This window comes from Sesamum indicum, linkage group LG1 (genome assembly GCF_000512975.1).
Source record: "Sesamum indicum cultivar Zhongzhi No. 13 linkage group LG1, S_indicum_v1.0, whole genome shotgun sequence".
Classification (NCBI taxonomy): Eukaryota; Viridiplantae; Streptophyta; class Magnoliopsida; order Lamiales; family Pedaliaceae; genus Sesamum; species Sesamum indicum.
In genome coordinates, this window is record NC_026145.1 from 15,752,417 (window position 1) to 15,780,293 (window position 27,877).

General features: G+C 34.6%; 2 protein-coding genes and 1 pseudogene across 3 annotated transcripts; all 3 read right to left on the reverse strand.

Moving 5' to 3' along the window:
* LOC105169317 (alpha-N-acetylglucosaminidase) lies at nucleotides 579-18,446 on the reverse strand. Of its 2 annotated transcripts, XM_011089696.2 has the most exons (19): nucleotides 18,069-18,446; nucleotides 17,264-17,337; nucleotides 16,115-16,326; nucleotides 14,696-14,817; nucleotides 14,128-14,213; nucleotides 12,891-12,985; nucleotides 12,610-12,691; nucleotides 11,317-11,423; nucleotides 10,969-10,999; nucleotides 9,568-9,685; nucleotides 8,109-8,159; nucleotides 7,005-7,114; nucleotides 6,753-6,855; nucleotides 5,507-5,605; nucleotides 4,843-4,953; nucleotides 3,423-3,670; nucleotides 1,548-1,785; nucleotides 1,068-1,146; nucleotides 579-977 (listed from the first exon to the last, which is right to left on the reverse strand). In XM_011089696.2, exons 1-19 carry the CDS (start codon nucleotides 18,294-18,296, stop codon nucleotides 742-744), a joined length of 2,430 nt encoding a protein of 809 aa, XP_011087998.1. In that variant the 5' UTR covers nucleotides 18,297-18,446; the 3' UTR covers nucleotides 579-741. The 2 variants fall into 2 exon arrangements, with proteins under 2 accessions (XP_011087998.1, XP_020548715.1); XM_020693056.1 differs by lacking the exon at nucleotides 17,264-17,337 and having other exon boundaries at nucleotides 18,069-18,206.
* LOC105170106 lies at nucleotides 19,577-21,617 on the reverse strand (annotated as a pseudogene).
* LOC105169324 (tetraketide alpha-pyrone reductase 1) lies at nucleotides 23,074-27,565 on the reverse strand. The gene is made up of 6 exons (XM_011089708.2): nucleotides 27,378-27,565; nucleotides 26,534-26,703; nucleotides 25,748-25,939; nucleotides 24,392-24,554; nucleotides 23,999-24,185; nucleotides 23,074-23,403 (listed from the first exon to the last, which is right to left on the reverse strand). Exons 1-6 carry the CDS (start codon nucleotides 27,484-27,486, stop codon nucleotides 23,259-23,261), a joined length of 966 nt encoding a protein of 321 aa, XP_011088010.1. The 5' UTR covers nucleotides 27,487-27,565; the 3' UTR covers nucleotides 23,074-23,258.

A 27,877-nucleotide genomic window follows, 5' to 3' on the forward strand; every position in this document is an offset into this window, starting at 1 on the left:
ATTTATATTATAAAATTGATCAAATATAAAATATAAAACTAAATATATAAAAAATTCAAAAAAAAATAAAAAATATAAGAAACCCAACTCGAGCTCGAGCTCGAATTTTTCGAGCTCGAGTCGAGCTCAAAGTCGAGCCGGCTAGCCGAGCTCGCGAGCCGGCTCGACTCGCCTGCCACCCCTAAATGGTGCTAGTAATTTAACTTCAAGATTTGCAACATGAAACGTAGAAAAATTTCCAAATTCAATACCAAGAGTTTCTCTAAACTAGTCTAGTACAGCTGAAAACACATGTGCGACTAAAATAAACATTGTTCGTGACAATCTACTGAAAGGAGAAACAAGAAATATAGAGTTAACAGTACTGCATTTGTGGAGCATACATCAGAATCATCTAAAGGTATACTGAATACCCAAAATGTACAACTGAAAAAGTCAAATCTACTAAAACAAATCACAGTATTATGTTCTCTTTCTATGTTAGTAGTCACTCTTGTATGTATATAATCAGATGATGCAACACAAATTTTAAAATTTAGAACTTAATATATAATTAAAAATGGATAAAATGATTGATATAAGTGAAAGTGGAAAATAAATATATATAAAAAAAATGTTGCACACAATTTATCTAGTAACATTACAAGAAAATGAAGGTTTTAGGGAAGTTTAATTTCAAGATGCTATTATTTGCAATATGTTGGCACATGCTTCATCGACGGCATCGCAATACCCATCGTTCTATGTTAAATATTTCTGGTATAGCTCCTTTGCGATAGCAAAGGCATTGCCCTGGGCCGTTACAGGGTAAAGCTCCGTTCCTGCTTGCCACTTGTTTGAGTATGCAATCCACTCTTCTCTCCAATCCTCCAACTTAAATTCTTCTTTTTCTTCTAAGCTTTTTAGCAAACGCTTAAAATACATGGCCGCCCGTGGAAGGTAGTATGCTTCTAATAGTCCGGCCCAGAACTTATTTGCTGATGCAAACCACACCAAATTAGTGATGACTGAAGTTCAACAAAGAAAAGTTGAAACAACAAAGAAAAAAATGGAAAGAAATGACGTACCATAGTCGTGAAGCTTGCTTTGCACATATTTAGTGTTGTCGTACCACATAGTTACTTGCGTCCTTGCGTTCCACTCATACTAAATAGTTAAGAAAACTTGATTAAGATAAAGAAGAGAAATTCTCTGTCATGTTCAAATGAATGCTCAATTGACTAAGTTGTGTGAAAGAGTTCTACACACAACGAATAGAACAATGACAGCCACAAAGAGAAGAGAACAAAGAAAGATATGTCAATTTCTTCTATTACTATAGTAGTAAACTCATCAAGAACAACAGTACACGTAATCTATAGTTTGTATCATCAAATCTCAACAACTTAAAGTGATTTTTTTCAGTTTAAAGTAAAATGAGACACTGAATATAGGGAGCAGCATGTTGAAAATATGTAGTCCAAGAAGCAACGACATGCCAAATTAGAATAAACTTGTATCAAGTGATTGAATCACCAAAGAGGGGGATGAATAAAAGATATTCCAACCTGGTTCGTCTCTTCTGCATTCACCGACAGTTTTTTTGCACTTTCAAGCCAAGTGCCAAGTAGAAAATTGTCATCCGCAGCAAGAAGTGTATCGATGTCTTTGGTGAGTTGTAGAAATTTCAGACTATGAAAACTTAAAGCTTTTGGGTCCTTATCCCGGAAAGCATGTATTGCATTCAAATATACCTCATTGGCAAGCTTTGAGAGCGACTGTCTTGTTAAGTCAACCAAATCATACCTGCAGGTGATAAGAAATGCAACTTTTAGGATGTCTATATCTCGAAAATACTACAAACTGAGTCAAGTACTCCAAAGTCCAAACAAGACCTGAACTGAAGCAAAATAGCCTTTCTAAGTTTCAGCTAGTGCCCAAAATTGCAGCAGCTGCATTTCTTGTCAGGTTACAACAAACAGGAATTATTATTGGGAAGTGCTTCATAAGCTAATCCTTAGATGTCACTCCCAAACTTGTCTCAGAACATAAGAACACAGTCTCTGACCATTTCAAATTTCCAATCAGAAAACAAATTCAGTATGTACATTTGTGTTTAACGAGGCAACAAAAGAGAAACTTGATCCGGTGCCAGAGAACGTAATGGCATGACTATGCAAAGTAATGTTAGCCAGCACACCAACAATCTTTTGCATTGGCTAGTGCATGGAAGTAAGGGGAAGATTCTTCTTTTCTAGAATATCCAAGAGTAATGCACTGGATATGACATAAAGTTGTAGTATCATAATTGCAATATCTAGGAGTCTCCTTGGATTCCTCTTGGAGAGAGTTCCAAACAGTCATTCTCCATTGAAGGATAAAAAATGACTTCTACCATCAAAGTTTGTAACCAAGCATTTATGCGTTCAAAGTGCAACACAAGTCATCTTACGTTACAAATTACAAGTCTGACATGTGTGAGTTTTACGTTCCTTCACGCACGAACGTAACCAAAAGGGGCCTGACTTGGCTAAAACAAAAGGAGTGGCCTCGACGAAGTTAATTGTGAGACAGTACATGAAAAAAGTAAGTCCGTGACTCATAGCTTAGTCAAAAAGTTTCCCGTGTCCTTCGCCATTAGAAGATATAATTTTTACCTTCCATTTTGGAAGTAACTTTAACAAAGTTCGGAGTTGGGTCTATAGGAATTTGGACTACAGACAGTTAGTATTATGCACATACTACTATAAAGAGGGATATGGCAGGCTTCCAGCGAAAAGTTATATTTCCCTATTGTTGAAGCTGTATTTACTTGCACCATTTAGTTATTTCTTTGATGATATTAAGTATAACTCTTTTTAGGAATGGCACAGATCAAGAGAAAAGTAAAATTTCGATAGCAATGAAGCAGATAACTTGCACCTTCTAGTTATTTCTTTGACCAAATTTAGCACCATTTTTCCAATAAAGATATCCTTTTCTTTTCATCAAATGATAATAACATGTTAACAAAGAACTAGCACAAGCAAGTATGATATATTCAGTTGGCATGTTTCACTGCACAAGGAGATCGATAACAACCCACAGGTCTTCAGACTAGAATAATAGTCGCCTAAGTATGTCCTGAAAGCTGTCGTTTTATATGTCTTCCAGACACCACGATTCAAGAAGTTACATAGGAGAATTTTCATTAATGCATCAGCAAGTACTAGTGATATCAGTCCTGATGTTCATATACAAGAATTTGGAGTGAAAACCATGAATTTTAACATCTTCCCAGTACTCCACGTGACGTTATTTCCATAGTAGCCACGTGGATCATTTAACTGAAAGATATACTTCTACCCTATAGCTTTCTGTATATATTGGAAGGGTTTAAGCATTTTGTTCACATCAGTGATTCAGGACAGTAATTCGTGAATAAGGAAGGCAATAAATTCTACCTGTATGTGGGAATTCCAGCAAGTTCATCTCCTGCATCAAGGAATAGCTTCAAGGCACTAACAGCATCCTGATTGTTATACCATAGATGAGGACGAGGCAAGGTAGAGCTCGTCTCACGAAGAAAGAACCTTCTCTGCTGTTGTATACCCGCAAGTTTATGTCTCTGATTGATTTCAGATCTACCATGCTGGTTGTTTACAGATGGATCCCAGTCAGGAAATTTAACTATGTAGTCTGTGTTGTGGTCCTGCATGAAGTTAATTTTCAAACAAATTAATTTCAGTGAACTTCATGGAGAAATAATCAACTGCTCGATAATGCATAGCGAATGATACATTATCTGGTATTAGTTGGTAAAGCACACTTGATGTTGTGCCAAAAAAAATGAGAATTAGTGAGATGCAATCTGCTTAATCCTACAGTGGATGCTGATCTCATAACAATGCCTCATTCAGTATTCCAATTCAGACAGAAAACTTCATTCATATCATCCAAGTGGGAGGCAAACCTAAAATTTGGTATCAGTCAGCCAAGACACAAGAAATGATATGGCGGACCACAAGGAAAATCAAATAGAGAAAACACCGTGGTTTGGCCACATCTGATATCCTATTCCCCTTTCTGGGGAACCCTGATCCATACATTTGCGGGATACAGATAACAAGCCACAACTGGAGACAGAATTGTTCCCAAAAATGCCACATATTGCCATCTAACCTATATGGGCCAAGTTTTGGTTGCTAATACAGTGCCTGGCTTCATATCCTCGACAATTTTTATCCTTTATTAGCATTATTTTCTGAATGCTGAAACCAAAATAGGATCCTATAAGTTGTAGTTTAGATGGACCTGATATATCAAACAGACTAGATATAATTGGAAGAGCCTGCTCTAACACAGTGAAGTTGCCAAAAGCTTATGAGTAACCATAGGTAATGTCTCACTAATCTGAAACAATGAACATTTCTCAACTTTTTCTGCTAAGTAAAACATTTAACACATATATTATCTAATTATATTGCTTTATGTGATACCAGAGACATTACCTTGGAGAAAATAACAAAAGAAGAGAATACATGCAACCAGTCCTTTTAAAACAAAACATAAGGAGTCAAAGTAGTACAGCATTTGGAGTAATTTGCCACATACTCCTAATTTTTATTTTTTTTTTATATGGAGACACTAAAAAAAGTTAACAATATAAAAGAACACAGAAAAGAAATAATAACTTCTGATAGTTTCAGCAATATAAAATGCAGGATTCATTAATGGTGGTGGTGATGAGAGCGTATTACTACAGAGAAACATAACTGCATAAGCCTCAGTACGGAACAAGGATATTCAGAGTAACGAATATCTTTATTACCCAATAAGGAGACTGTCAAACATATCAAAATTGACTAATTAATAGAAAAGTACCGCAATTCCATCAGTGCAGTTATATATTGTGCGATGAAGAATTTTCCATGCAGCCTCAACTTGTTGAACAGATTTACCATATCGTCTGCGAGAATAGGTTGTCAACCATTCCTGCAAGTCATGTTGAGAACCTTATGAAGTAAGAAGTGTCGGCAGCTAAGAAGGGCTGCAAAATTCTCTAGATTAAAATGATGATGCCAAAGTCATATGCAGATACCATCCTAGTTAATCTAGAAAAGAGAGAATAGTTCAAACCATTGAGAGAACTGATTGAGTGCCCAAAACACACAGTCAATATGTCATAAGTCAGCTTAAGCCTTTAGTGCAAGACCTCGATAATTTAAAACACGTTGGATTCATTTCAGAGGCTTCTCAGTTTGTAAGCATGACTATAAGCCTATTGCATGCAACGGATGTACATACTGCTTTGCAACATTTCACAAAAGGTCAAAAGATTGTACAAAAACTGTATGTACAAGAATACTGTAATGCTTGCAGGATGAATTATGCAGCAAAGTCATGGAAACACCTTGAAACATGGAATGAAGCATAAGATTTATCTTCCAAGCAGGATAAATCGTAGCCAGTTTCTACTGGGGCTACTTGGTACTAAACTATCAGAACTGGCCCATTCTGATTGGTAAAATGAGAACACAACTATTACCTCAAGTTGCAATGGATCACTTCGAAATGCCATTTCAGCCATCAGCTCATACACAACGGGATTTTGTTCTATTCCTTCCATACACATGCCAACACCAATCTGTCCTGAAAGAAGATAATTAGAATACCATAACAGAAATTGAAGCCGAAACAAGTTCCACAAAAAGACAACATTTTCTCAAAATCTTAGATGTCCATGTTACTCTGAGTATATCATCACCAGAAGGATAACAGACAAAGGCCTTTAGTATCTGGGTAAAGCTCATAACTTCCACGAATTATTCTGTTTAGTGTGTTAGGCTTGCTATATGAGAAATAGTTCTATCAGGATAAGCACAGTGATGATTTAATATAAGAAATGGCCAAATACTGATTCTCAAAATTACAAGGGTTATGCAATATGCATAATGCAAGTTCTTCTGCACCGATTAGCTACTAAGATATTTTAATGAAATCTTGCTCGCTTGCCCATTGCTATGTAGCAGGTCCTTTCTCTTTTTATCTACAAATAAATGAAAGCAATAATTGAAACCAAGTTATACCACTAGCTGACTAAGGATCCTGGTAGAGTGCAATAAAGAGTGTAACAAGCTCTATCACGACGCACGCAATCCTAGTTGACGGTAGTAGAAGTTCCCCTTAGGTAGCGTATAATATAGTATATAACTTGTAAAAGGATAAAATATGTCTGGATTTGTCGAGACACTTGGAATCAAGGAAATTTTCAGAATGTTATATACTCCAGTACTCTTACTAAGGCTCATTCAACAAACTTCTGAGATGTTAGGACAAGTTTGGGAAGATTAGTTTGGAGTTCGGCAGAGAGCCTGAATAATTTCTTCAATGTAAAGATACTCACTCAAAGTATTGGGCTTCACATTTTATGGATAATAATTATAATACTCATGCTGTACACAGAAATTGTCAAAAAATTCCCAATTCCAAACATGATCTGATATTTTGAGATACAAGAAGGATAAAAAAGAAATAGAAAAACATTTGGAAATCTAGCAGTGAAAAGATTTGCACAAGCATGAGCAGCCCAAGGTAACCAGAACATATGGTGATATGGTTTGCTCTTATGTTTTGTAGTCACTACAATGATATCTTGACTCTACAGTGAAATGAAAATCCAAAATTACTTCACACGCTTTGACATCAAACAATTTCATGCTTCAGGGCTCTCCAGAGTGTTTTATATAAGCATGCAGAACACAGAGTATTTTAATGGAACAACTTGAGCTTACCATTGTTGAATTTTTGCTCACACGGGCATCAATAGGCCCTGAAGCCACTGCATCTAATATGCCATACATTTCAATATTACCACCAAAGTTATGCAGCATACACCTGTTACATAATGTCACTGAACGGTAAGCAAAAACATGAATTGAATTTAAGCAACCAGAATTCGATGGAAGATAAAATAACAGAAAAAATGTCACAAAGTAACCATTTCCAGTAAAAGATAGATAAAGCAAACTGTATCAGTTACATGCCATATATAAGGCGTGTCGTAAAACTGAGAGGAAGATTTCCAAATTGGTTTGACATCAGCAAATAGATCAAGCACTATCATCTTCCCAAATGGAACAGAATGTAGAAGTGCCTGCCACACAAAACTAGGTTACAACAATTTAGCTTCACAGAAATCATTAACATGCATGAAAGAAACATACAACACAACAAATATATCATCTTAGAATCATAAGATAGTAGCTGTAAAACTTAAGAAGAATGGCAAAACCAGAATGAGTATGTTGAGAAAAGATCAACATAAATCTCCACCTTCCAAGCTAAAGAGAGAACTACACAAATAATGAAGAGGACAGAGCTGGAGAAACAAATATATAACAAGCACATACATCTCAAGTAGCGTTCTTCAGGTTCAAGTATGCCTCTGTAATATCTTCTACGGGGCCTGGCTCTATGTGTATTATCACCAAGTTCTCATAGCTTCAGAGAAAACTTTATGATTACTGCTTCTCGAAATCCTATATTATCCTTCCAGCTATTCTGCTAATGAATTCATCCATTTTATCGATCAGCAGGACAGGTGAAAATATAAGGCCACTTGAATGTAACAGATGTTCGTTAATTAGGTTTTTGTGCATGTACAAGTGACTATAGTGACAACATGTTAGAAACGCCAAAGACAGTTGGCACTTGTATGCAGTTCATAGTCCTACAGAGTTTACTTGTTTCATTCCATTTTACATAGTATATTATATGGGCATCTCTATGGTGAGATCATAAATATTGAACCTACATTGCGGACAATGTACTTTCTAGGGATAAATTAAGATCACTTTTGGTAATTTTTTTCCATCAATATTAATACAAGATACATGTGTCTTTATAGTCCTTATAAGAGAAATCAACTCAGTTAGAAAAGGTAAAGAGCACGATTCGTCTTTCCTGCCCAGGCAATTAATTACAAGATCACAAACAAGAAAAAAGAGTGTTAACACCATTGAACAAGAATCAAGCACACCAAGGCATTATTTTATTCACCAAATAAAACTATAAGTTTAGATAGTCCCAAATCTAGAAACACAGAAAAGTGAAGGTGAACGTATTTTCTTTTCCCTAGGAGCTCATACCTTCATCTGCGGCGGTTTCCAAAAAACTGAGTCTGAATAGAATAGCCAACCCTGTAAATAGATTGAAAGTTAAAACTGAGCAGCATAGCCTAGGTTTATATCAGATATATTTTGGGCATGAACACATATCAGCAAAATAAGCTAATCCTAAGAATGATACAGAGACGTAAAAGCAGGTCTACTGTCATGCACCAGGTCAAGCCCTAGGACAGCCCATTTGGGGACAGGCATCTAAATTTCAATATCCAATAGCATTGAAATGCAATATATGAATTGTATGATCAGTGAAGTTAGAACTTTTGCCTCAACATACAACCATAAACAAAAGCTGGCAATAAACATAGTGCCATAACAAAGCTATTGATATTTCTTATCAAACGCCTTTTACAAAAACAAATCATATGTGATGAAATATAAAAATGAATGAGAAAGTACTATTAACACTAAAGTCTAAACAGAGGTTCCAACATCTTCATCATTGGACCTCTTTACTATTGCCAGCTCATGGGAAAGAATTAACACGGAAAGCAGGCTCCTTGAAAATGAGTTTCATGAGGATCAGTATACACTATACTAACAAGAGTATATATTCCCCAAATATATATGGAAATCAACAAATGGACGGATCAACTAGTTTCATAACAGAAAAAGCTGCAACAACGTAATACTTCAATATAAAAAGCACTGGCACGTGAATTGGGGAATTGGTTTGTAGCATCCAATTCAAATTATCTACGTTCCCTTTTCTTCACAAGGTTGTCATAGAAAGAATATTGTTGCAACTGTCATAAGGGGATGGATCAAATCAGTAAAACTGGCTCTAAAGTCATGGAAGTAGTTTTATTATTCTGGTTCATCAATAATACTTCATCTGCTACTTCCCAAATAAAGAAGAATAATCAGTAAGGTAACTTTCACAATATGTCATTGCAGATTAATGTTCTTTTCAAGATATTACCAATGTGGCAATAGAAACAAACCCCAGGCCATAAACGCATAACAACCCTCCATTTCAGACCACCAAAACTAGCAACAGTACCAAATACAAGTAAATATGGTTTCGCCGTTTAACCTGAGATAAACTCTCAAATGGCTAAATCATTTCTTTTACAGTTTCGACATCACCTTTATATATATGGGTACAACAGACATGCGAGAAGTACAATATGGAAGAAATCATTCATATCAACTTAATAAATTCAAGTACTTTGCTAGCCCAAGAATGGTGTAAATCAAATCCATTCAGATTTGATTTTGAATTTCGACATAACCAATTAATAAAAATGTGAAACAACCATGCTATCTAGTGAATTTTGAAGCACTGGTTACCAAGAATAAAAATTTTGTCATTAAGAAATTAACATGAGAAGTGCAGAGTATATATAAAAGGATTATCTATAAAGACCAGGTAGCTTAGACATGCGAGAGAGATTGAGTCAAAGCAAAGTCAGCAACATACTTGCATTAGCCACACTGCATCTTTGTCGACTGTAGACATTGCCTTATAAACTGCAGAACCAAGAGATGAAATATATGTGGGGTCACTGGTAGGTGGAGAGTTCTCATTGAATGTATCACTGCAACCATAATAATCCCTCGGTCAGAATGATGAATGCACAAAATGAGGATCAAGTTTGCTTTAATATATGAATAAAATAGCAGTTCAGTGAACAAGAAATCTTTAAATTGGTTTTATAGACTAAAAGAATAAATTTGATAAACCCAACCACAATTTTATTTGGCATTTACTTTTAGTGTTTGAAAAACTTGTATATTTGGTCATTGTGGTTTCAAATTCAGGCATTAGTTTTTCACACCAAATCGAATACCCATTTGCATTTTAATTTGTGGAGTCTAATCCTCCTCTGAATTATACTCTTCAAAACCCCCGAAAGTCATTAGTTAACTTCTCATTCCTCTCTCACCTACATTTCCTTCCCCCTCTCATCATAACATAGCATTCAAGTAACCTCCAGAAAAAGTCTCAACTGAAAGCTGCATATAATAACTTTGCTAGCAATTCATATTATCAAATAACTCAAAACCCTAATAGTGGACTATATGGAAATGTAAGTCATCAATTTCCAAATTAATGATTTGGCTTGCTTATGAGATTTATGGATGCTAGATACTATTGTCACTTTCTTGGAAGCAGGTCAGCAAGGTTGGTTCGGCATCTAAAAGAGGAAATAATTAACCTTCTTTGTTAGATTTCCTAAATTTCAATGTAGGGATACTGTAAGAAATTATAAAAGTTATTCCATAAAATTAACAAACAAAACGATTTAACTAGCCTGGTATTTGGTAATAATTTTCCAGTTAAACAAAAAATTCCAATTCAGTTTGGTGTACCGAGTACATTCCTAAAGCCAATCAACTAATACAGTAACTAGCACACCATTTTCCCTTCACTAATCTGAGATTGGCTGTTAAAACAATTATGCAGGGAGTGAAGTTGTTTATATTCCCTCCAGCTTGTATTCCATTGTTCCCTCTAGCTATCTCATGCAAAGTCCCACAATAGGAAGCTAACATACAATGACTAAGTAGGGCAACAATCCACATATTTTGTTTATGTTATTAAGTGTAGGCAACACTTAGTAACCTTGGATTCGCAGACTAGTCTTGTACACAAAAGATAATAAGTAGGAAAATACTTAAATTTAAGGACAAGCAGGATAATACATAAGACGCCAATCAATTCAGATATAGGCCTCTTTCGGATTACAATTAGAACACTGATTGATAAAACTAAAATCCCAGCTCAAACAGAATGTAGAAGTATAAGGAACCTCTCCTCTCCCATTAAATACATGCGCAAAATAAAGCAAAATAACCAAGTGGAATGGAAAGAATATACCAGCTATAGATGTCTGTGACATCTCCATATTCTGCAACAAATGTATAACCAAGAAAAAGATATTAATGGATCATAATAGGAAATATGGCATAAAAAGAAATACATATGAAGAAAATCAAACTATTACTGTCAGAGTAAAAACCTGGAACCTAAATGATCAACAAGCGAAAAGATCACAAAACTTTGGATCAAGCAATGAACAATAGTTATAGTGGGAGAATTCCATTAACCCCCCTGGTCCAGAGTGCTCCTAAAGTTTCAAGAAAGTCTATAATACCACCTTATTGATACAAAATTTGAGCCACTCAAGCCAAAACATGGTAAACAAATACTACATAAATAATTCACCTTTAATCTGATGTTTCATGAATGCTTCACCAATTTCGATGAACAAAGGATCAGAAGGATCTAGAAGATAAGTGCAGCACCATCGTGGATCACCATCAACAGTGTTCCTATATAAGGAGAAAACAACTATGTTATACTAAATATAAAATGAGCAAAAGTAACATACTAATAGACTTTTAAATTGTGTACTCAGTGATTCCCAGAAAAACAAGCAAATATCAACTGCAGTTCAATCTTAAAAGGAATAACAAAGATCACATACTATTGGTTCCAAAAGATGAAGTAACATGCCTTATCCAATGTAAGGACAATAAAGCAAAATGGGAAGAAGTTAAAGAATGTTTCGCAGCATAATTGATCTCAAAATGAGAAGGATATTTACCATAGAACTCAATCTGCAATGCAGTAAGCTGTATGGATGGAGGATTAAGCAGACAGTCTATTTCTATCATAATTCCTATACTATAAGCTAAGATGCAGTTACATTAATTAGTTGGAGAAGGTTTTGGAGATCTTTTTGTCCTGACTTTGTTTTGATGTAGCCTTCTCATGAACAGAGTTAATAGCCTTTTCCATCATTCTCTTTATATGCTCATGAGGTGATGTACTCTTTTTGCGATAAGATATGGGTTTATTCCTTGCTTACTTTGCAGTATTAGATCCATCTTCATTTGTCATCTCTGGCTCTTGCATTGGCAAACTTCTCAGGTTGCTTTAGGAATTAAAGGAATTGAAATAATGTCATTTTTAATTATTCTTTAAATGATTCTTTTTATTGACATATTTTTCATATACAGAGGCATTGGTAGAACTCCAAAAGATTTTATTTATATTTTTCAGGAAAGACTTATCATTTTATAAAAACATAAAAAATGGACGAAGTTAAAGGTACAACTCATTGCCAAGGAGATGCAACTTATACTTTCTACTGATCATTCTACCCCTTGAGCTAAATTAGTAGAAAATTATCACTTGACAGAGATTTTCTTAAAGATGCGGAAACCTTTATTCATTTGTAATGGTACTTTTAATTTGCATGTGAATGTTAATATCTGTATTTGGTTTTTATGGTTCCACCCTTACAATTCAATATTCATTTCAAATGTAATGAAGCAAAAGGAAAATAAAATCAGGTATATTTGAAGAGTATAGAAACAGGAAATTCCATTTTCCCCTGATTCTTTAAAGCATACTAGAAAAAGATGATAACATAAACATAAAAGATGGTGAAGACAGAAAATGGAAGAAACAGTTTAATAGTGAATCTTAAAAAAGAACAAAAAAAAGGAATACCAGTCCCCAAGTCTGCTTATGTTTGCCTTGGGGAAAATTGTCTTTAGTGCAGCTGGAACGTTCCCAGAAAACGACGGAAGAACTATCAGAAGACATAGTATTTGGGTTGATCAGCGTACGTTGGAGTGATGGGAAAGATGGAGAAAAATATAAATTGCTAGCTTTCAGGTGTTCTGATAGTTGTTTAACTAATCATTAGACTCGACATGAAATAGCATACAGATAAAATGAAAAGAAAGCAAGAACAGGGGGCTGCATATGCTTTTGAAACCGAATCATACCTGGGGTCATCCCGAGCTCCATCATTCGAGATAATATTTGCTTTTGCAAGATCAACTGTTTATTTAACCAATTCTGCATCAATGGCCCACCCCACCTGCAGTGTAAAATGATTTGGAGCTTAAGCTCTGGATTAGTTAAAAAGAAAGACGATAGCAGGCAAAAAGCAAATTGCCTAAGCATTTTACTAGAACTAGAATTAAGTGAGTGGAAGATTCCTTTTTCTATCATTCCCTCACAACAAGCATAGAGAAAGGCACAGTCGATGCAAAATGTCACATCACAAAAAGCTCCTTCATAAATACTGATTGAAGAAAAGAAAGAATGTATAGCCGAAATGAAAAGATGAAGAGGATGTAATGTTAAGTTTTAATAAATAAGGTGAAGGGAGAAAATGACGAATACAAAGGTTACGTGATTCAGTCACTTGACCTACATCTATAAAAAGCCCTAAGGGCTAAATCATATTAATCATGTTAAAGAAAAAGTACCACAACTATCATGTAAGTTGTAATTATACCAAAAAGTAAAGATATTCTTAACATTTAACGATCAGTAGGTAATATTTTAAAAGTTATGAGCAAGCCAACAAAGGAGTGATGCATAACGAAATCCTGGCAGAAATTAATAGTTATATGATTCTCTATCTAGATTCAATACTCGCAGCCATATCTAAAGACTAGAGGTGTAGACAGATCATATCATCATATATACCATAGGGATCTGCATGTCATAGAATAAACTGTTAAGAGAACATAGATTTCAAAGTCTCACCTTCATTATGAAGGCAATACTTTACTGTGATGTTGTTTCTATGGCCTTTGACAGTCCTTTTTCTTACTTTTCTCGGTGCTAATAGACAATGATATCACTTTCTGTTTTACATTCACTTTTCCTTGTTAAGATGGCCATCATTATAAAGCAGAAGCGTACTTTGCACTAAACTTGTACCAGGCTAGTTATTGATGTATAAACATATTAGCTTATGGGCAATACATATTTAAAGAATTTGATAAATGCTCCAGCAAAATAGTAATCGAGTTTTAGTGCTACCTACCTTATTATTTCAGTTCATGAAGGGGGATTTCACCAATAGTGTAATGTACAAAAACTAAGAAAAGAAAAGTTTCCCCCGTCGTTTTCTATGAGAATCATCTTATAGCTTATCCATAGGACCTCCAAACATCAATTAACTGACCTAAACTTAATATCAATGAAAGAGGGAAGAAAAGTTCACACCCGTGTAAGTTGCCCATACGTGCCCAAGCAAGAAAGGCAGGTCCACCAAAAAAATTAGTCAAATCCTGCTTACTGATATTAAATTCCTGCTACCAGAAAATGAGAATCAGAAGTAGGGAGTCGGGACATAAGCTTTTATTAAGACATCAACAAAAATAATTCGAATGACCAACGTTCATCAGAAGTATCAATAAGCAAATGAAGTTGGAAAATTATTCAATACTTTTGAGTATGTTGTGTTCAACTAAGTGAGACTGTAAGTTAGATTTGCAAAGATATGGCAATAAATTAATAAAAGCAATAGAGTATCCCAAGTGTACAACATGCAGAAGCAGAATGCAATGAAGGTGTATCCAAAGAAAACAATGAAGGGGTCCAAATAGCTACAACTTCAACACACGGTACATAAGTGAAGAGGTCCCAGAAAAAAGTATCGCATAAGCAGAATTTCTCAAGAAGTTTAAAATTCACTGGTTTAAAATTAATTCAGGAAATGCTAGGAGTATTGGACTCAGACAGTTACTTAGACTGATAACATAAGGAGTGGAAAACGATATGAAAAACATACTGCAAAAACTTTTTGCCAAATGGCCTCCTGTCCAGTAAATGCCAGAGGCAGGTTAACTCCTTGAAGTGCCATCCAATCAATCTCTTTTTCCCATCTTTCCCAATCCCACCAAACATAGGAATCTGCAAATAGCCATTTGAATTCCAGTAAGCTATTGACAGAAGCAGCATGTAGATAATAAAAAGAATGCCCCTCTTACATCTTAGCAGATCAAAAAGCTTCCAGTGCAGAAACACATACGAACAATCATATATGTGTATGTATATATATGTATGCATGTATGTATTTATGTATATCAATTAGGGTATAAGAAGTTCAACACCCAAAAACTGTAACAAAAATCAGTACCTTACAGAGTACCAGAAATTATTTAATCATCAAATAAATTATTAATTGATGAAAACTTAAAAGGCAAAATTACATTTTTGAACATGCAACTGTAGGTCGTTAGCATGTAAATTATTCCATTTACACATTTACCTTCTCACAAGAGTAGATCTCATTTTTTGGTAAAACTGTAAAAAATGATCAAATGTGAGAGAAGTGCTAACAATCATCAACTACTGACACAGAAAATAATTGCACTTCTAGTTAACTTTTCTGCAGAAATAATTTGGCACACAAAAAGTATTCTTGCTTGAACTTCACAAGTTCATATGGCAACAAGACATGCTCCGTGATCTCCCAAAGAAAATGTCAAGCAAAGAAGTACAAGAGTACATTTTATGTACCAAGAGCTACTTCTTCTAAGATGATCCAGAAAAGACCACCCAAAATGACATTTTTATTAAACTTCAGCACTAGTCATTTTCTTTCTTCTCTTCCAACAGTATTCTCTTCTTTTTACCAATGACCAGATAGGGGGGAAGACTATCTATTCAACATAATATCTTGTACACCAATTTTTACCATATATATCATATTCAGACCCTTAGAACTGCTACAACATGGGCAGGAAGACTTGACAAAAAGTGCCTGCGGGCTAAACATTGATCTGGTTTCAGCTTGATGTAAACTTTTTCTCCACTATGAACCTTATAGAAAATGCCAAAAGCTGCAGTGATCAATCAAAACAGCACAATGATAAAAATGCAGAGCAGAAGAAAATAACACCAGCTTACACCAAAACTACCAACAGCACCGATAATAGAGTTTCATTATGACAGATAGCCAGCGCCTTGGAAGAAAATAAAATCAGTAAAAATTAAATATAATTATATATTTTTATGTCCGTTACTAAAGGAACTTAAATGCAACGAATCTCAACACAGTTCAGCTCTAAATGCATTTACATTTTCAGAGAGGTTGAGAACAGTAATGCATCTACATTTTCAGACACCTTGACAAGATATTTTAGGGGTCATTGAGTCAGAGAAGCAAACAAGAAGAAAAAATAAAAGGGTCAACAGAATTTCTTACAGCTAGATGTAACAACATTCTGGTAATAGTTCCATGGCATTGGACGTTGAACCGTGACACCTTCATATTTCACAGGGGGAAGTGATCCTGGCTTGGGAATTGAACCAAGTTGAGTACCACCAGTCTTGTCCCAAGAAACATGAGCTCCACACCAGTACTTTAAATACCAGTGAAGTCCTGATGTGATATCGACTGCTGTAGTTCCTTTTATCCTAAGTTAGGAGATAGATAAAAAGTACAGAATCATGAGAGCATCATCATTCAACTTTTTCTGCGAGGGGTAGAAAAACATAATATCATTGTTAAGAGTCATTATAAACATCAATTTATCACCTCTTCCTCTTGGTAATTAAACCCTTAGACTTGATGGTGTGTATTTAATATGAAGGAAAGCTAGACCGAGATAGACATGTCGAACTAGCTTTCCTGTCATCTGAATGGTCCTGTAGCCAAGGCAGGCTCCATTATTTACCAATTAGTTTTGTGCTGAATGCTCCAATAGGTTACTAGAGCAAGCAACTTTGCCGAGATTAAATATCCACATCATATAGTTTGAAATGTCTGCTTCCTCAACATCAGAACAGAGCGTGTAGTCTATCTCTGAGGTGGCATGTTGAAGAGATGAATATACTAATTTTCACCCTTCATTAAATAGCTGGAGCTTTACATGTAATAACTTCCATATGAATATAAGCATAAATCAGTAGGAATGAGTTTAATGACATGAAATAAATATTGCCTGAAGAAATTTCACCACCGGAAATGGCTCATCTTCATTACAAACAATAAAGGAAAATTAGAACCAAAGTCACATTGAGGGTATTTTAGAAGCTTCATAAGGTAGAGACACCCAATTAAGGGTGAGTATCAATATATTGTTATAAGACAACAATAGACCCAAAATTTAATTTTGCTCACAAGGTAGCACTTTTATCAGTCACCTTGTCGTGGTTTTATACTTACAGTTATCACAGAAATGTGTTAAAAAAGATAATCATATTCAGAGAGATTAAAAAAAAATAACTGATCCTTAGTTTCTATAAAGGAAGTTTTGAGCAAAATGGATCTACACAAAAAAGAAATATGGAAAAATACTTCAATGGGATAAACCTTGAGAAAAACGATTGAAATATATCAGTTTGTACCCACATTATTTCAGCTGAATCTTTACTTGAACTCTTGTAATTGCTAATCTGAAAGCAGCTATTTCCACCACAGGCATCCTAATAGTTGAGATCAATTACAGATTATTCAAAAATATGGTAAAAATATGAAACTACTTAGCAAAGAGACAATTACCCACTAAAGTATGGGATACATCAACTCGCAGAATGTTGTCTACACTTTGACCAGAAAAAACACAGCTATCATTTCACATGTTATATATACATCTGAAAGAAGTCCTCCCAATGATTTTTAACCAGTACTTCAAGTGTTCACTTCACAAGAAATCAAACTATTCTCACAACGAGTTGTTTCTACAGCATTGTTACTTCACGAGTTAGAAATGACACCATAATAGTTTAGGAAATTGTTCCTCAAGACATGTTCTAACTTCTATTCCATCCAAAATAATAGAGGATTCAGTAAAATAAATAACAAGAGAGATGAAAGGAAAGTAAGTACCAGCTGACATAAGCTTATTTTATAGTTACGAAAGGGAAAAAGGTCATAATCAGTTAGAATTTACCAACGGTCATTCCGAACCTGTAATTAGGTTTAGAACAAGAGAAGCCTAGAACTGAAACATCATCCGACAGTATATGGGTGTTAATAAGTTCTCAATACCAATAAAAACTTCATAAGAGACCAATGCTCCTTATAACGCAAGAAAGCGAAAATGTAAAGTTAGAAAACAAAACATCTACACTTCAAATAGGGGACAGCATTACTAATAAGAGAAACCCAGAATTGAAAATTCGATTCCAAAACATAGACGTGAGATTATAAATACCTTTGTGATAATCTTGAATCCAAAGCTGGACAAATGGGTGGGCAGCAGTCTCCGGAGAACACCTCTGGCAGCAGATTCTTGTTCCGATGGAGATGGCTTCTTGGCGTCCAAACTGTTGAGCAAAGACGCTATCACCTCCGATTCTTGAACGGAAAACGAGGAACATAGTGATAGTAAGAGGAGTAAAACTGTGATGAAGAAGATGTTTGAATTCTCGTTGGATTTCATGTTCAGAAAGCGTGTAAATGGAAATTGTTTCTTGGTCGTTTCGAATTCTACAGTGACAGTAGGCTCAAAAATGGCGAGAATTGATGATAGGAATTTCAGCTTAGAAGGGTCTTTCCTATGAAGTCAAAAACAGCTGGGATGCCCCTGTTGTCGTCTTCTTTTGCGCACTCCACTATGTGTGTAAAATGAATATTTATTAAAATATATTATTAAATAAATAAATAATAAAAACAGAAAAAAAAGGTATGGAACAAAAAAAGGATATTTACATTCTACTCCCTAAAATTTTGTATAGTTATATGATATGAAACATTATATTTAATACCCTGAAGTAATTACGAAAGCAAAATATTAGATGTAACTTTTTTCAAATTATTACAAAGAATTTATGTGTAACTAGACCAAACATTAGGAAGTATAATTATTACAAAAGTAAAAGATAATAGAACAATGAAAAGGTTGTTAAATCTAATCTTATGAATATAGGTATTTAATTTACGTTTATATTTATTGGATTGGAAAAATTTAAAGATCAATTAAATCAAATTTTAATTGGCTTCTATATTTTATCAGTCATACAAGTGACTAATAATATTCAATACTTCTGCATATATACTTAGAGAAATCATGAGGCCAACTACAATTATGATATTGTAAATTTGAAATTTGAAGCTCTACGAGCCAATACATAGTCAAACCTACTGGCTACATATATTACATTGGCCACTCTGATTTTTATAAAGTGAGAAAGTTGTTCTCCTTGAGTTTTCAACAGTGTCCTTGAAGCTATTGATGCCCAAGCTTTCTGCTTTCTTCTTTGAGACCTCATGGGTTGAATTCTCTGTACCACTTCTGCAATTTTATAAGCAAGAATGTAATGATCATATTTGGAGATTGAAATACATGCATAACTTGAACTTATGATTCTACCACATCAACAATGTGAACCATCCTAGGTTAATAATAATGTTCTGTTCCGTAGGATCGAAAAGTAATAAAGAGTTTGAGCCCAGAAAACTTACATTACAGGAATGTTGAGGGAAGGATAAAGCTTATGCATAATTCCAGAATGTTTTAGTACTCTTTCGACTAGACAGTATCAGCCGCTAGCTGATGGATTCTCAAAAGCCATAATATGAGCATGAGATACATCTCTAACGTCCACGAAATGATACAGTGGAAACACTTCCTTTCCTGTGAAACGAAAATTAAGTCGATTTAACTTTTAGAAGAGTATCGTTGTTGAGGAAAATTGTAAGTTTCATGCGTTACCTTTGGTCAGGTCCAAGAAAATCGCGGAAGTCGCATTGAGGGTTGGTTGAAGCATAGGTCCACTCATAAAGCCAGGATTCATTACAACCAAGTCGATGCCGTTCTCTTCAGCAAATTTCCAAGCAGCTCTCTCTGCCAGGGTTTTTGAGAGGGCATACCATTGCTAGAAGCATTTTCAGTTTACTAATATCAAGTCCATGAACTTGGAAACAGAACACAAACACACTAATTCTCTGTTATGTGGTTATATGCATATATAGTATTTCAGAGGGGTGCTGAAACCTGGGATTCTTCACAGAATACTGGATCTGAAAACCAAGTCTCGTCAATTACAACATCAGGTCCTTTTGTTTTTCTTGTTGAACGTCACTGATGCTATAGAGGCTGTCACCACTACTCGCCTAATGGATGTTACTTTGCTGCACGATCTAAGGACATTAAGTGTTCCTTGCAGTGCCGGTTCTATCAGTTCTGCCTGAATTGTGCACAGATATAAATGATAAGAGTTGATGTGGATCTCTGAATAGAAACAAGTTTGGACAAGAAAAGATCATGAAAACATATCTAAAAACCAGTTCGAAGATTCTGATTTCTGTATCCAGATGTACGTAATTTTACATTCGTTTTGCTTCTTTCCCTGCAACTAATGTATCTAAGCACATTCAGTTTCCCAGTTATACTTCAACAAGAGACATGTACTAAATATATAAAGTTGCTTTTAGATGTACATGAAATCCAGTTTTTACATATAAATGTACTATAAAAGGGATACGAAGATGAACCGTGTTGACTAATTAAATAGACGAGAGGTATAAATAATCTTCACCTTAATATTCAGACACAATATGTATAACTAAAAATATTACAACAAGACGAAACAAAGTATTGTAACAAAGGATAGTGGATAGAAGATATAAAAGAAAAACTAAGTAAAACTGGGAACCTGTGGGTCAGTTGTTGAGAAGAGAACAGGTGAAAGCTGTATGAAAGACACCTTCACAACCATCAACCATGGAATCAAACGATCCATCTTCAAGTAAGTCGGCTTGGACCAAGTGTAACCTCTCGTCCGCTCCTTTAAGCTTCTTTAGGTGAAGTATTTGCTTTGGATCATCTGTAACACACGAAATGCTTCATATATGTACAAAGACTAGGCAATGCTGTTACTAGTGCTATTAATCAGGATCGGCCTATGTATCAAATACATGTGAATAATATGTTCTTGTACAACAACTTGAATGAGGCCGTATACATGGAGTTCTGGGATTGAGAGAAGCAACATAGGGTGTGCACGCTGAAGAAAACAATTAACATCCTGAAGAAGAGTCGTAGAGACCGATTTCACAAATTTGGTCGAGTTAAAAGTGATTTGGACTCGTGCAAAAACTATAAGACCGTCGTGTCTCCTCGCAGCGTGGAGAGTTTGGTTTGGTTATTATGGTGTCTAGCTCACTACAATGAAATATGATAATAGTGACAAGATATTAAGCAATAATTTTAAAATCATTGCTAATTATATCATTAGTAACAAAAAAATTAGTCCTTCCAAAATATTATTATATTGACAAAAATGATAAATAAAGCCGTCCTCATAGATAATCGAAGGGAAAACTATAATTTTAGTCTTATATATTTTAAATTATTTTCTGCCAAAGTTACATGTGCATTGCACGTAATCCAATTGAACTGTAATTTTTCTCAGTGCATGTGGATGATATTTTGGCTTTCGGTAGTAACTGAGGCCATAAACGTGGAGAAGCAACAACAGTTTATCACCAAACTCGTCAAAACTCCAAAATGATTAAGAAAATAGACACAAACCATCGCAGACATAAATTTGTGTGTGTATGTAACAGAGAAATAGAACTGACTGAGATTGCGAAGAGTTCCTTTAACAGTATAACCACGCTCCAGCAACAGCTTCACCAGCCATGATGCGGTGTAGCCCGACGCTCCCGTCACGCACACAACTTTTCCCTCTACGCTCATCTTCTCTCTCTCTCTCTCTCTGTTTGTGAGTGAAATGGCAGCAGCAAACAGATTGTTTTTATAAAGCGATAGAATTATAACAATAAAGCAGATGATGCATAGAATCTTTAGATAAATTTGTGGATTGTGGCCGGCGGTGAAGAAGAACAACGACAATGTGGGGCCGACAGTACCGTACTCACGTCACCCCGCCCTCAACTCCCCTGGGTGTCGTATGATCTTTGCTTGTTTGTTTGTTGCTCTAATTATTATTGCGATTGTCGTCTTGTCCCAAAGATTTTTTTGTGGGTTAGTTGGAACCCATCCATACCTATTTCTTTATTTTGCTTACAAAAAACATGTTTAAATTGTTGGAGGGATTTTTTAAGAGTGTAGAGCTAACTTAAAATAATATAAATTTTTACTCAAATTGAATTTAATTGAATCTTAATTAATTATATAATAAATATAATATATTTGTCATATAATTTAAAAAAAATGATTAGTTACATGACAAACATATATCTATAATTGATTAAATTCGATCATACCGGATTCGGGTAGAAATTTTCGATAAAGTACTTTTCTATTATTATTTATTTTTAAAAAGTACTTTTTGAGTATTTGAATATACTGTTTTTACTTAAAAATATTTATTTCAAAAACAAAATACCTTGAAGGCTTGATGTATGCTTCTAGTTGCTCTGATCTTAAACTAAAAACACTTCAAAAATAAGTTTCACCTCTTTATCTATAGGCCTAACCTAATTCAAACCCAACCCTTAGACAACCCAAATGAAATACTCTAGGACGTGGACGCCTCTCAACCCTAGAATGATCTTCAATTATAAATTTTCTAAATGATTTATCCTCTTTTTAGACCTTTAGTTTCTTGAGCGTCAAATGATATCTGCTGTACCAATAACATTAACAGTCTACTTTGATTTGAAATTGACTTTGAAACTCTTGATAAGTGATCCGAATCAAATATTATGTTACAGAACAAGTACAAGAATGACTAGATGTTATGGAATCATATGGAACCATTTAGTAGGAGTTGTTCAAATTCTTGTACACAACTTTTGGACTTTTTGGGTAGGCTTTTATTATTATTCAAGTAGCTAGAACACATGCTTGCATCTTATTAGTGTCGGTACTTGACAAAACATAGTCAATGTGTTCTAATGATGCAAGAATTGAACCCACACTGTCTCTGGGTATTAATTACATTTTGACACTGTAATTTGATTATAAAAAAAATTATTTGACATGTAATAAAATTAGTAATAAATCAATTGAAAGCAATATGAATTTTTATCTGATTTTTTTGTTAATATAATCAAATTCGGTGAATTTTGACTAACGATTGGACTTTTTTGTTAGACGGAAATAAATTCTAAAAGCATTAGATGTAATTTTTTAAACAACGAGGCATCTACGTATAATTACGATAAACCTCACAAGAGGGGACTGTAATTATCCCAATTATCAACAAAGAAAGAGAAGGGATACAAAAAGATTTTTTCAGGAAGATGAATAGGCTTTGAAATTTAGATAGTCATACATCTTGCTCATATTAGTAAGCAAACTTATTCAATGTTGTGCCTATATTCAGGCTCTCATCATATACACATAATTTCAGTACAATACAAGTTAAATACTAGAATGTTTGATGGATGCATTTCTTACATGAATTCTCATTACATCTATAGTGTCTTGATTTTAGAAACTGAGTAATTTCTTCTCCTTCAAACATTCTACAGTGTCCTTGAGGCTTACCTCAAGAGGAGTGAATTTGATGCCTAAACTTTTTGCCCTCTCTTTCGAGACTTGGTATGCAGGCCTGGCAGGCAAATTCTCTGTACTTCTGCAATACAGGGGAGGTTGGAAAGATAGAACGATAGTTAGTACTCCTGTTTCATTACCTTAACATACTGTCCTTTTTAATATGCGAACTTTTTTAGGTGAAGAAACCGTGATTTCAGAATGCCCTCTTTCGCTACAAAATCTCGTCTTGAAGAGAGAAAGAGAATAAGATGTGGTAAATTTCTGAGGTGCTGGTGGCTTTATATTATGTCACTACCAAAAAAAATGTCATGGTATATCAAATATTATATACCACAATCAAACAATGTAAAAAACTCAATCTGTTAGTTGCCATGATCAATATTTGTTGTGGTTTTAGCTATGGCAAAAACATTTACCTTACTTTTTAGCTATGACTAATGTTTTGGCATAACAACTAATAGTTTTTGCAAAATCATGGTTAATTTGTATTTCACCAAGTTTTTTTAACCATAGTAATTAACAAATAACAATGATCGAGAGTCAGTTATTTGTATTGTGTACTAACTTCCTATAGGTGCTGGAACATTTGAGCTTGTGGTTTCCCAGATAAAGAACTAAATGAACACTGCAACTCCAAAGAGCTAAGGCTTATTTATACAGACAAAAAAACTTACTTTGCATGGAGATTGAGGGAAGGGAAACTGTCGCTCAATATGGCCCGTACTTCGGACGAATAAGTCACTCTTCCAACCAAACAGTATCTGCCGCTTGCTGAAGGATTCTCGAATGCTAGAATATGTGCAAGAGCAACATCTCTAACATCAACAAATCTGTAGATACCATCAGCGAAGAATTCTTTTCCTGCAGATAAGCTAAAAAGTGTTACTTAATAGCTGATATGGGGACAATTGAAGAGGCAGAAGGCAATGTTTTCCACTACCGACTTCATGTCTACATTTACAAGCAATTGCTATATACTCCAATAATTTGATCTCTTATATCAGATATTCTTTCCCTTCAACAAGCAAAAAATTCACTTAAAAAATTGAGATTGCCTAGAGAAATACCATTAATGAGATTCAGAAAAGCCTCGGAGGTCAAATTAAGAGTTGGCTGTAGCAGAGGACCGATCACATAGCCAGGGTGTAATGTTACCAAGTCAAGGCTATTTTCTTCCACAAACTCCCACGTAGCCTTCTCTGCTAAAGTTTTTGAGAGAGCATACCATTGCTGAAAGTAATGTAGTTTTTGTTAAAAGTAAAAAATCTAGTATATACAGCATGTAATTGGAAGAATCACATTTTTTGATCCCCAAATAATATCACTTATTTGATTTCAGTCTCTAAAATATCATTTTGACACCTGCAATTTCTAATCTGGCAGTTTTTTTACAGTTTTGGTCATTTCCGATAATTGACTAGTAAATCAAACGGAAATGACTTTTTTTCTCTGCCTCCTTCCCAGCCTCACTGTGGCACGTGACTTTTACCGTCTAATTTAAAGAACAAACAGAAATGACCAAAACAAAAGGTGCCTGTTTAAGGATTGAAATTGATTAGGTATTATTCAGACATCAAAAGTGTAATTCTCCCAGATGTAAATCCATTCTTTCTTCCAACGGGAAATACACTCGTTCAGTTTCCATATCTTTTTCCTGATTTAAGAATAGATATAATATCAAAGTGATCATTTCTGAATATACATTCTTACGAGTCAGCCAGGGCTCAGGAAATGTCAAGATTCCAAATGTGATGATGCTTAATATACTGAGTATGCATGGAAAAGAACAACCACTAAATTTTAAAACAGGTATATAAGTCAAGCAAATATGTGTGCACGTGCGCGCATGTGAGTGTGTAACATCTTTGTCCCTACATAATATATTCATGTATATCCACTAAGAATAGAGAACAAGAAAATGCAATCTGTAATTCTGAAAATATATACCAAGAACTTTGATTGAGTTATGTTTCCAACTAACATAATATTGTTAATAAAGTCAAGTACTTATTGATACATCAAAGAATGGATCTATTTCTAAAAAGTATTGGTGACAAATATACTAACTTGAATAACTAAAGTAAATATGTGTGGTGCTAATGAATTTATTTGTCCTACTTATTCTTATTTATTCATAATCTCCTGCCATAAGGATCAAAATATTTTATTATTTACTAGTGATTTACATAATTTTAATATATCGATAAACTCTACCAAATCAAATGTTGATAACTTGTGCTCTCACATAAGCAATACTATTATTGAGGCATAAAAGATTAAGTTCCTTTGGATTACAATTCATTGAGAAACATAACATTTTTCTTTCGAGTAGATTCAGAGCATGCGGAATGTAAATCCAGATAATGGTATGAAATCCCAACTTCTAAGAGATAAAACAGAAGAGTACTTGGAAGCGAACATACATTCTTTTCCTGGCAGAAGATCTTATCCGCGAACCATGTTTCATCGACAATAACATCAGGTGTTACAGGATTATAGTTGAACATAACGGAAGTCATTGAAGATGTTACGACTATTCTTTTGATGGATGATACTTTCTTGCATGATTCAAGAACATTAATCGTCCCCTTTACTGCAGGATCTATCAGGTCTTTCTGCCACATGAAAATATATAGAATATAAATGAAAATTTTGAGTAGTCATCTCCATGCAAATAAAAGTAGCTCAAACAAATATAAAAGTAAAACAATAATAATAATAAAAAAAAAAAAAATCTCTCACATACAATCATATACGACTATTACAGTTTGTCTGGTTCAAGATAGTTCCGTCAAATTATATCGATACTTTCTGAAGTTGGCGTATAGTATAAAAAATCCTAAATTTTGAAAAGCTACACTGCACCGCCTCTACTTATGTTTTACATTACAGATTCCTCTTGATATGACTCCGAAGGGTGCAGTAGATTTTTTCAAAATAGATGAGGCTTTTTGTAGATTCCCCAAACCTAAAGGGGTCTTTATGTAATTAGTCTAGATAAAAGCCCATGACAGAACTCAGACTAGCAACAGCCCCTGCAAAAGTCAGATTAATTCTCAACCAATATGGTACTCCAAACTTTTAATCGGTGAACTGTAGAATCTGAAAATTTCAGGCAAATATAAGGAAATATGCCCAATTATACCACAACTATCTTCCTCGAACAACCCATACCGAGTCTAAATATTTGCTAAAGTTAAATAACAAACCTGTGGATCGGAAACTGAAAAGGTAACAGGTGATGCTGTGTGAAAGACACCTTCACAGCCATCAACTACAGAATCAAAAGATCCCTCCTCGAGTAAGTTGGCTTCATACAAGTGCAGTCTTTCCCCAGCTCCTTCAAGCGCCATCAAGTGTGCAACCTTTTGTGGATCACCTGAATTAATGTGTTTTGGATAAGAAACAGATTTATCATGTTAAAATTTATGCCTTGTGAGTTGTGAAGCAATGTACTTATGCAAATACATAGTTCTTTTCTCATGCATCCAAATCACACACACTAACATAAAAATAAATCCAAGTCTCCTCCACTACACAACTGTCATTGAAGTTATGATTGTTTGAAATCTCACTGTCAAACCACACAAATAGTAACATTTACTTGGATTCAACCGTCCAAACATAAATTTCCAAAGGTACAGACACAACTCTTGTTTTATATCATTCTCGCAAAACAACTTACTTCATATTTCGACTAGTATGGTAGAAGTCTCTATAGTGTATAAGTGTTTCACTCGTTCTAATCTCCAAACTCGTGGGACATACAGTTATTGTAGCACAATCATCTTTCATGCACAATATTAGTTTACAAACTCAAGCAACGCAATTTTCCTGTTTATGTACAATCCTGTACCGATCTTGTCGGCTGTTTCTCCGGTTAACAATAACAACAAACAACATCCTAATTTGGGTGCACATCAACGTATTATCGAATACCCATCGCCGATACTTCGAACTGTTCTCACGAATTGCAGATTAAGCTTAAACATGTCGAGCCTCAGATATACATATATATATATATAGAGAGAGAGAGAGAGAGAGAGAGCTCACTGAGGTTGCGGACAGTGGCCTTAACCGTGTAACCACGGTTCAGTAAAAGCTTAACCAACCAGGAAGCAATGTAGCCCGATGCTCCAGTCACGCACACCACCTTCCCCATCTCTCTCTCTCTCTCTCTCTCTTTCGGGAGAACTCACTTCTCCAACTGTGTGTGTGGTGTGAGTAATTCAGCTGAAGAAAAACAGGAAGATCACATACTCTCTGTATTTTTTAGAAATATTTTAAAAATATTAGTTTTTCTTTTTGCTTTTTTAAAGTGCCTGAAGTTATTACTTCCGGGATTGACTCCCCTATGTTTGGATTGGTGGCTTTTCATTTTTCGACGCAAGATAAAATATACTTAATATTTATTTTTGTATTTTTATATTTTATTTGCGTGTTTTTCTATTTTTTAATTTTTTATATATACATAATATAAAACAAACATAATTTGACAATAAACAGTAATTTTTGTCTCCAGAAAATACAACATTAACCATAAAATATTTATA

Coding starts and splice junctions, on each gene's coding strand:
- LOC105169317 (XM_011089696.2), bottom strand. CDS start 18,296: ATGAAATCCAACGAGAATTCAAACATCTTCTTCATCACAGTTTTACTC. Junction 1,786..3,422: donor GCTGGAATTCCCACATACAG/GTAGAATTTATT, acceptor TATCACCTGCAG/GTATGATTTGGTTGACTTAA. Junction 978..1,067: donor AAGCAAGCTTCACGACTATG/GTACGTCATTTC, acceptor GGTTTGCATCAG/CAAATAAGTTCTGGGCCGGA.
- LOC105169324 (XM_011089708.2), bottom strand. CDS start 27,486: ATGGGGAAGGTGGTGTGCGTGACTGGAGCATCGGGCTACATTGCTTCC. Junction 26,704..27,377: donor GGCCACTGTCCGCAACCTCA/GTGAGCTCTCTC, acceptor ACATTAATTCAG/GTGATCCACAAAAGGTTGCA. Junction 24,186..24,391: donor TTTTCTGAATCTCATTAATG/GTATTTCTCTAG, acceptor GCTTATCTGCAG/GAAAAGAATTCTTCGCTGAT.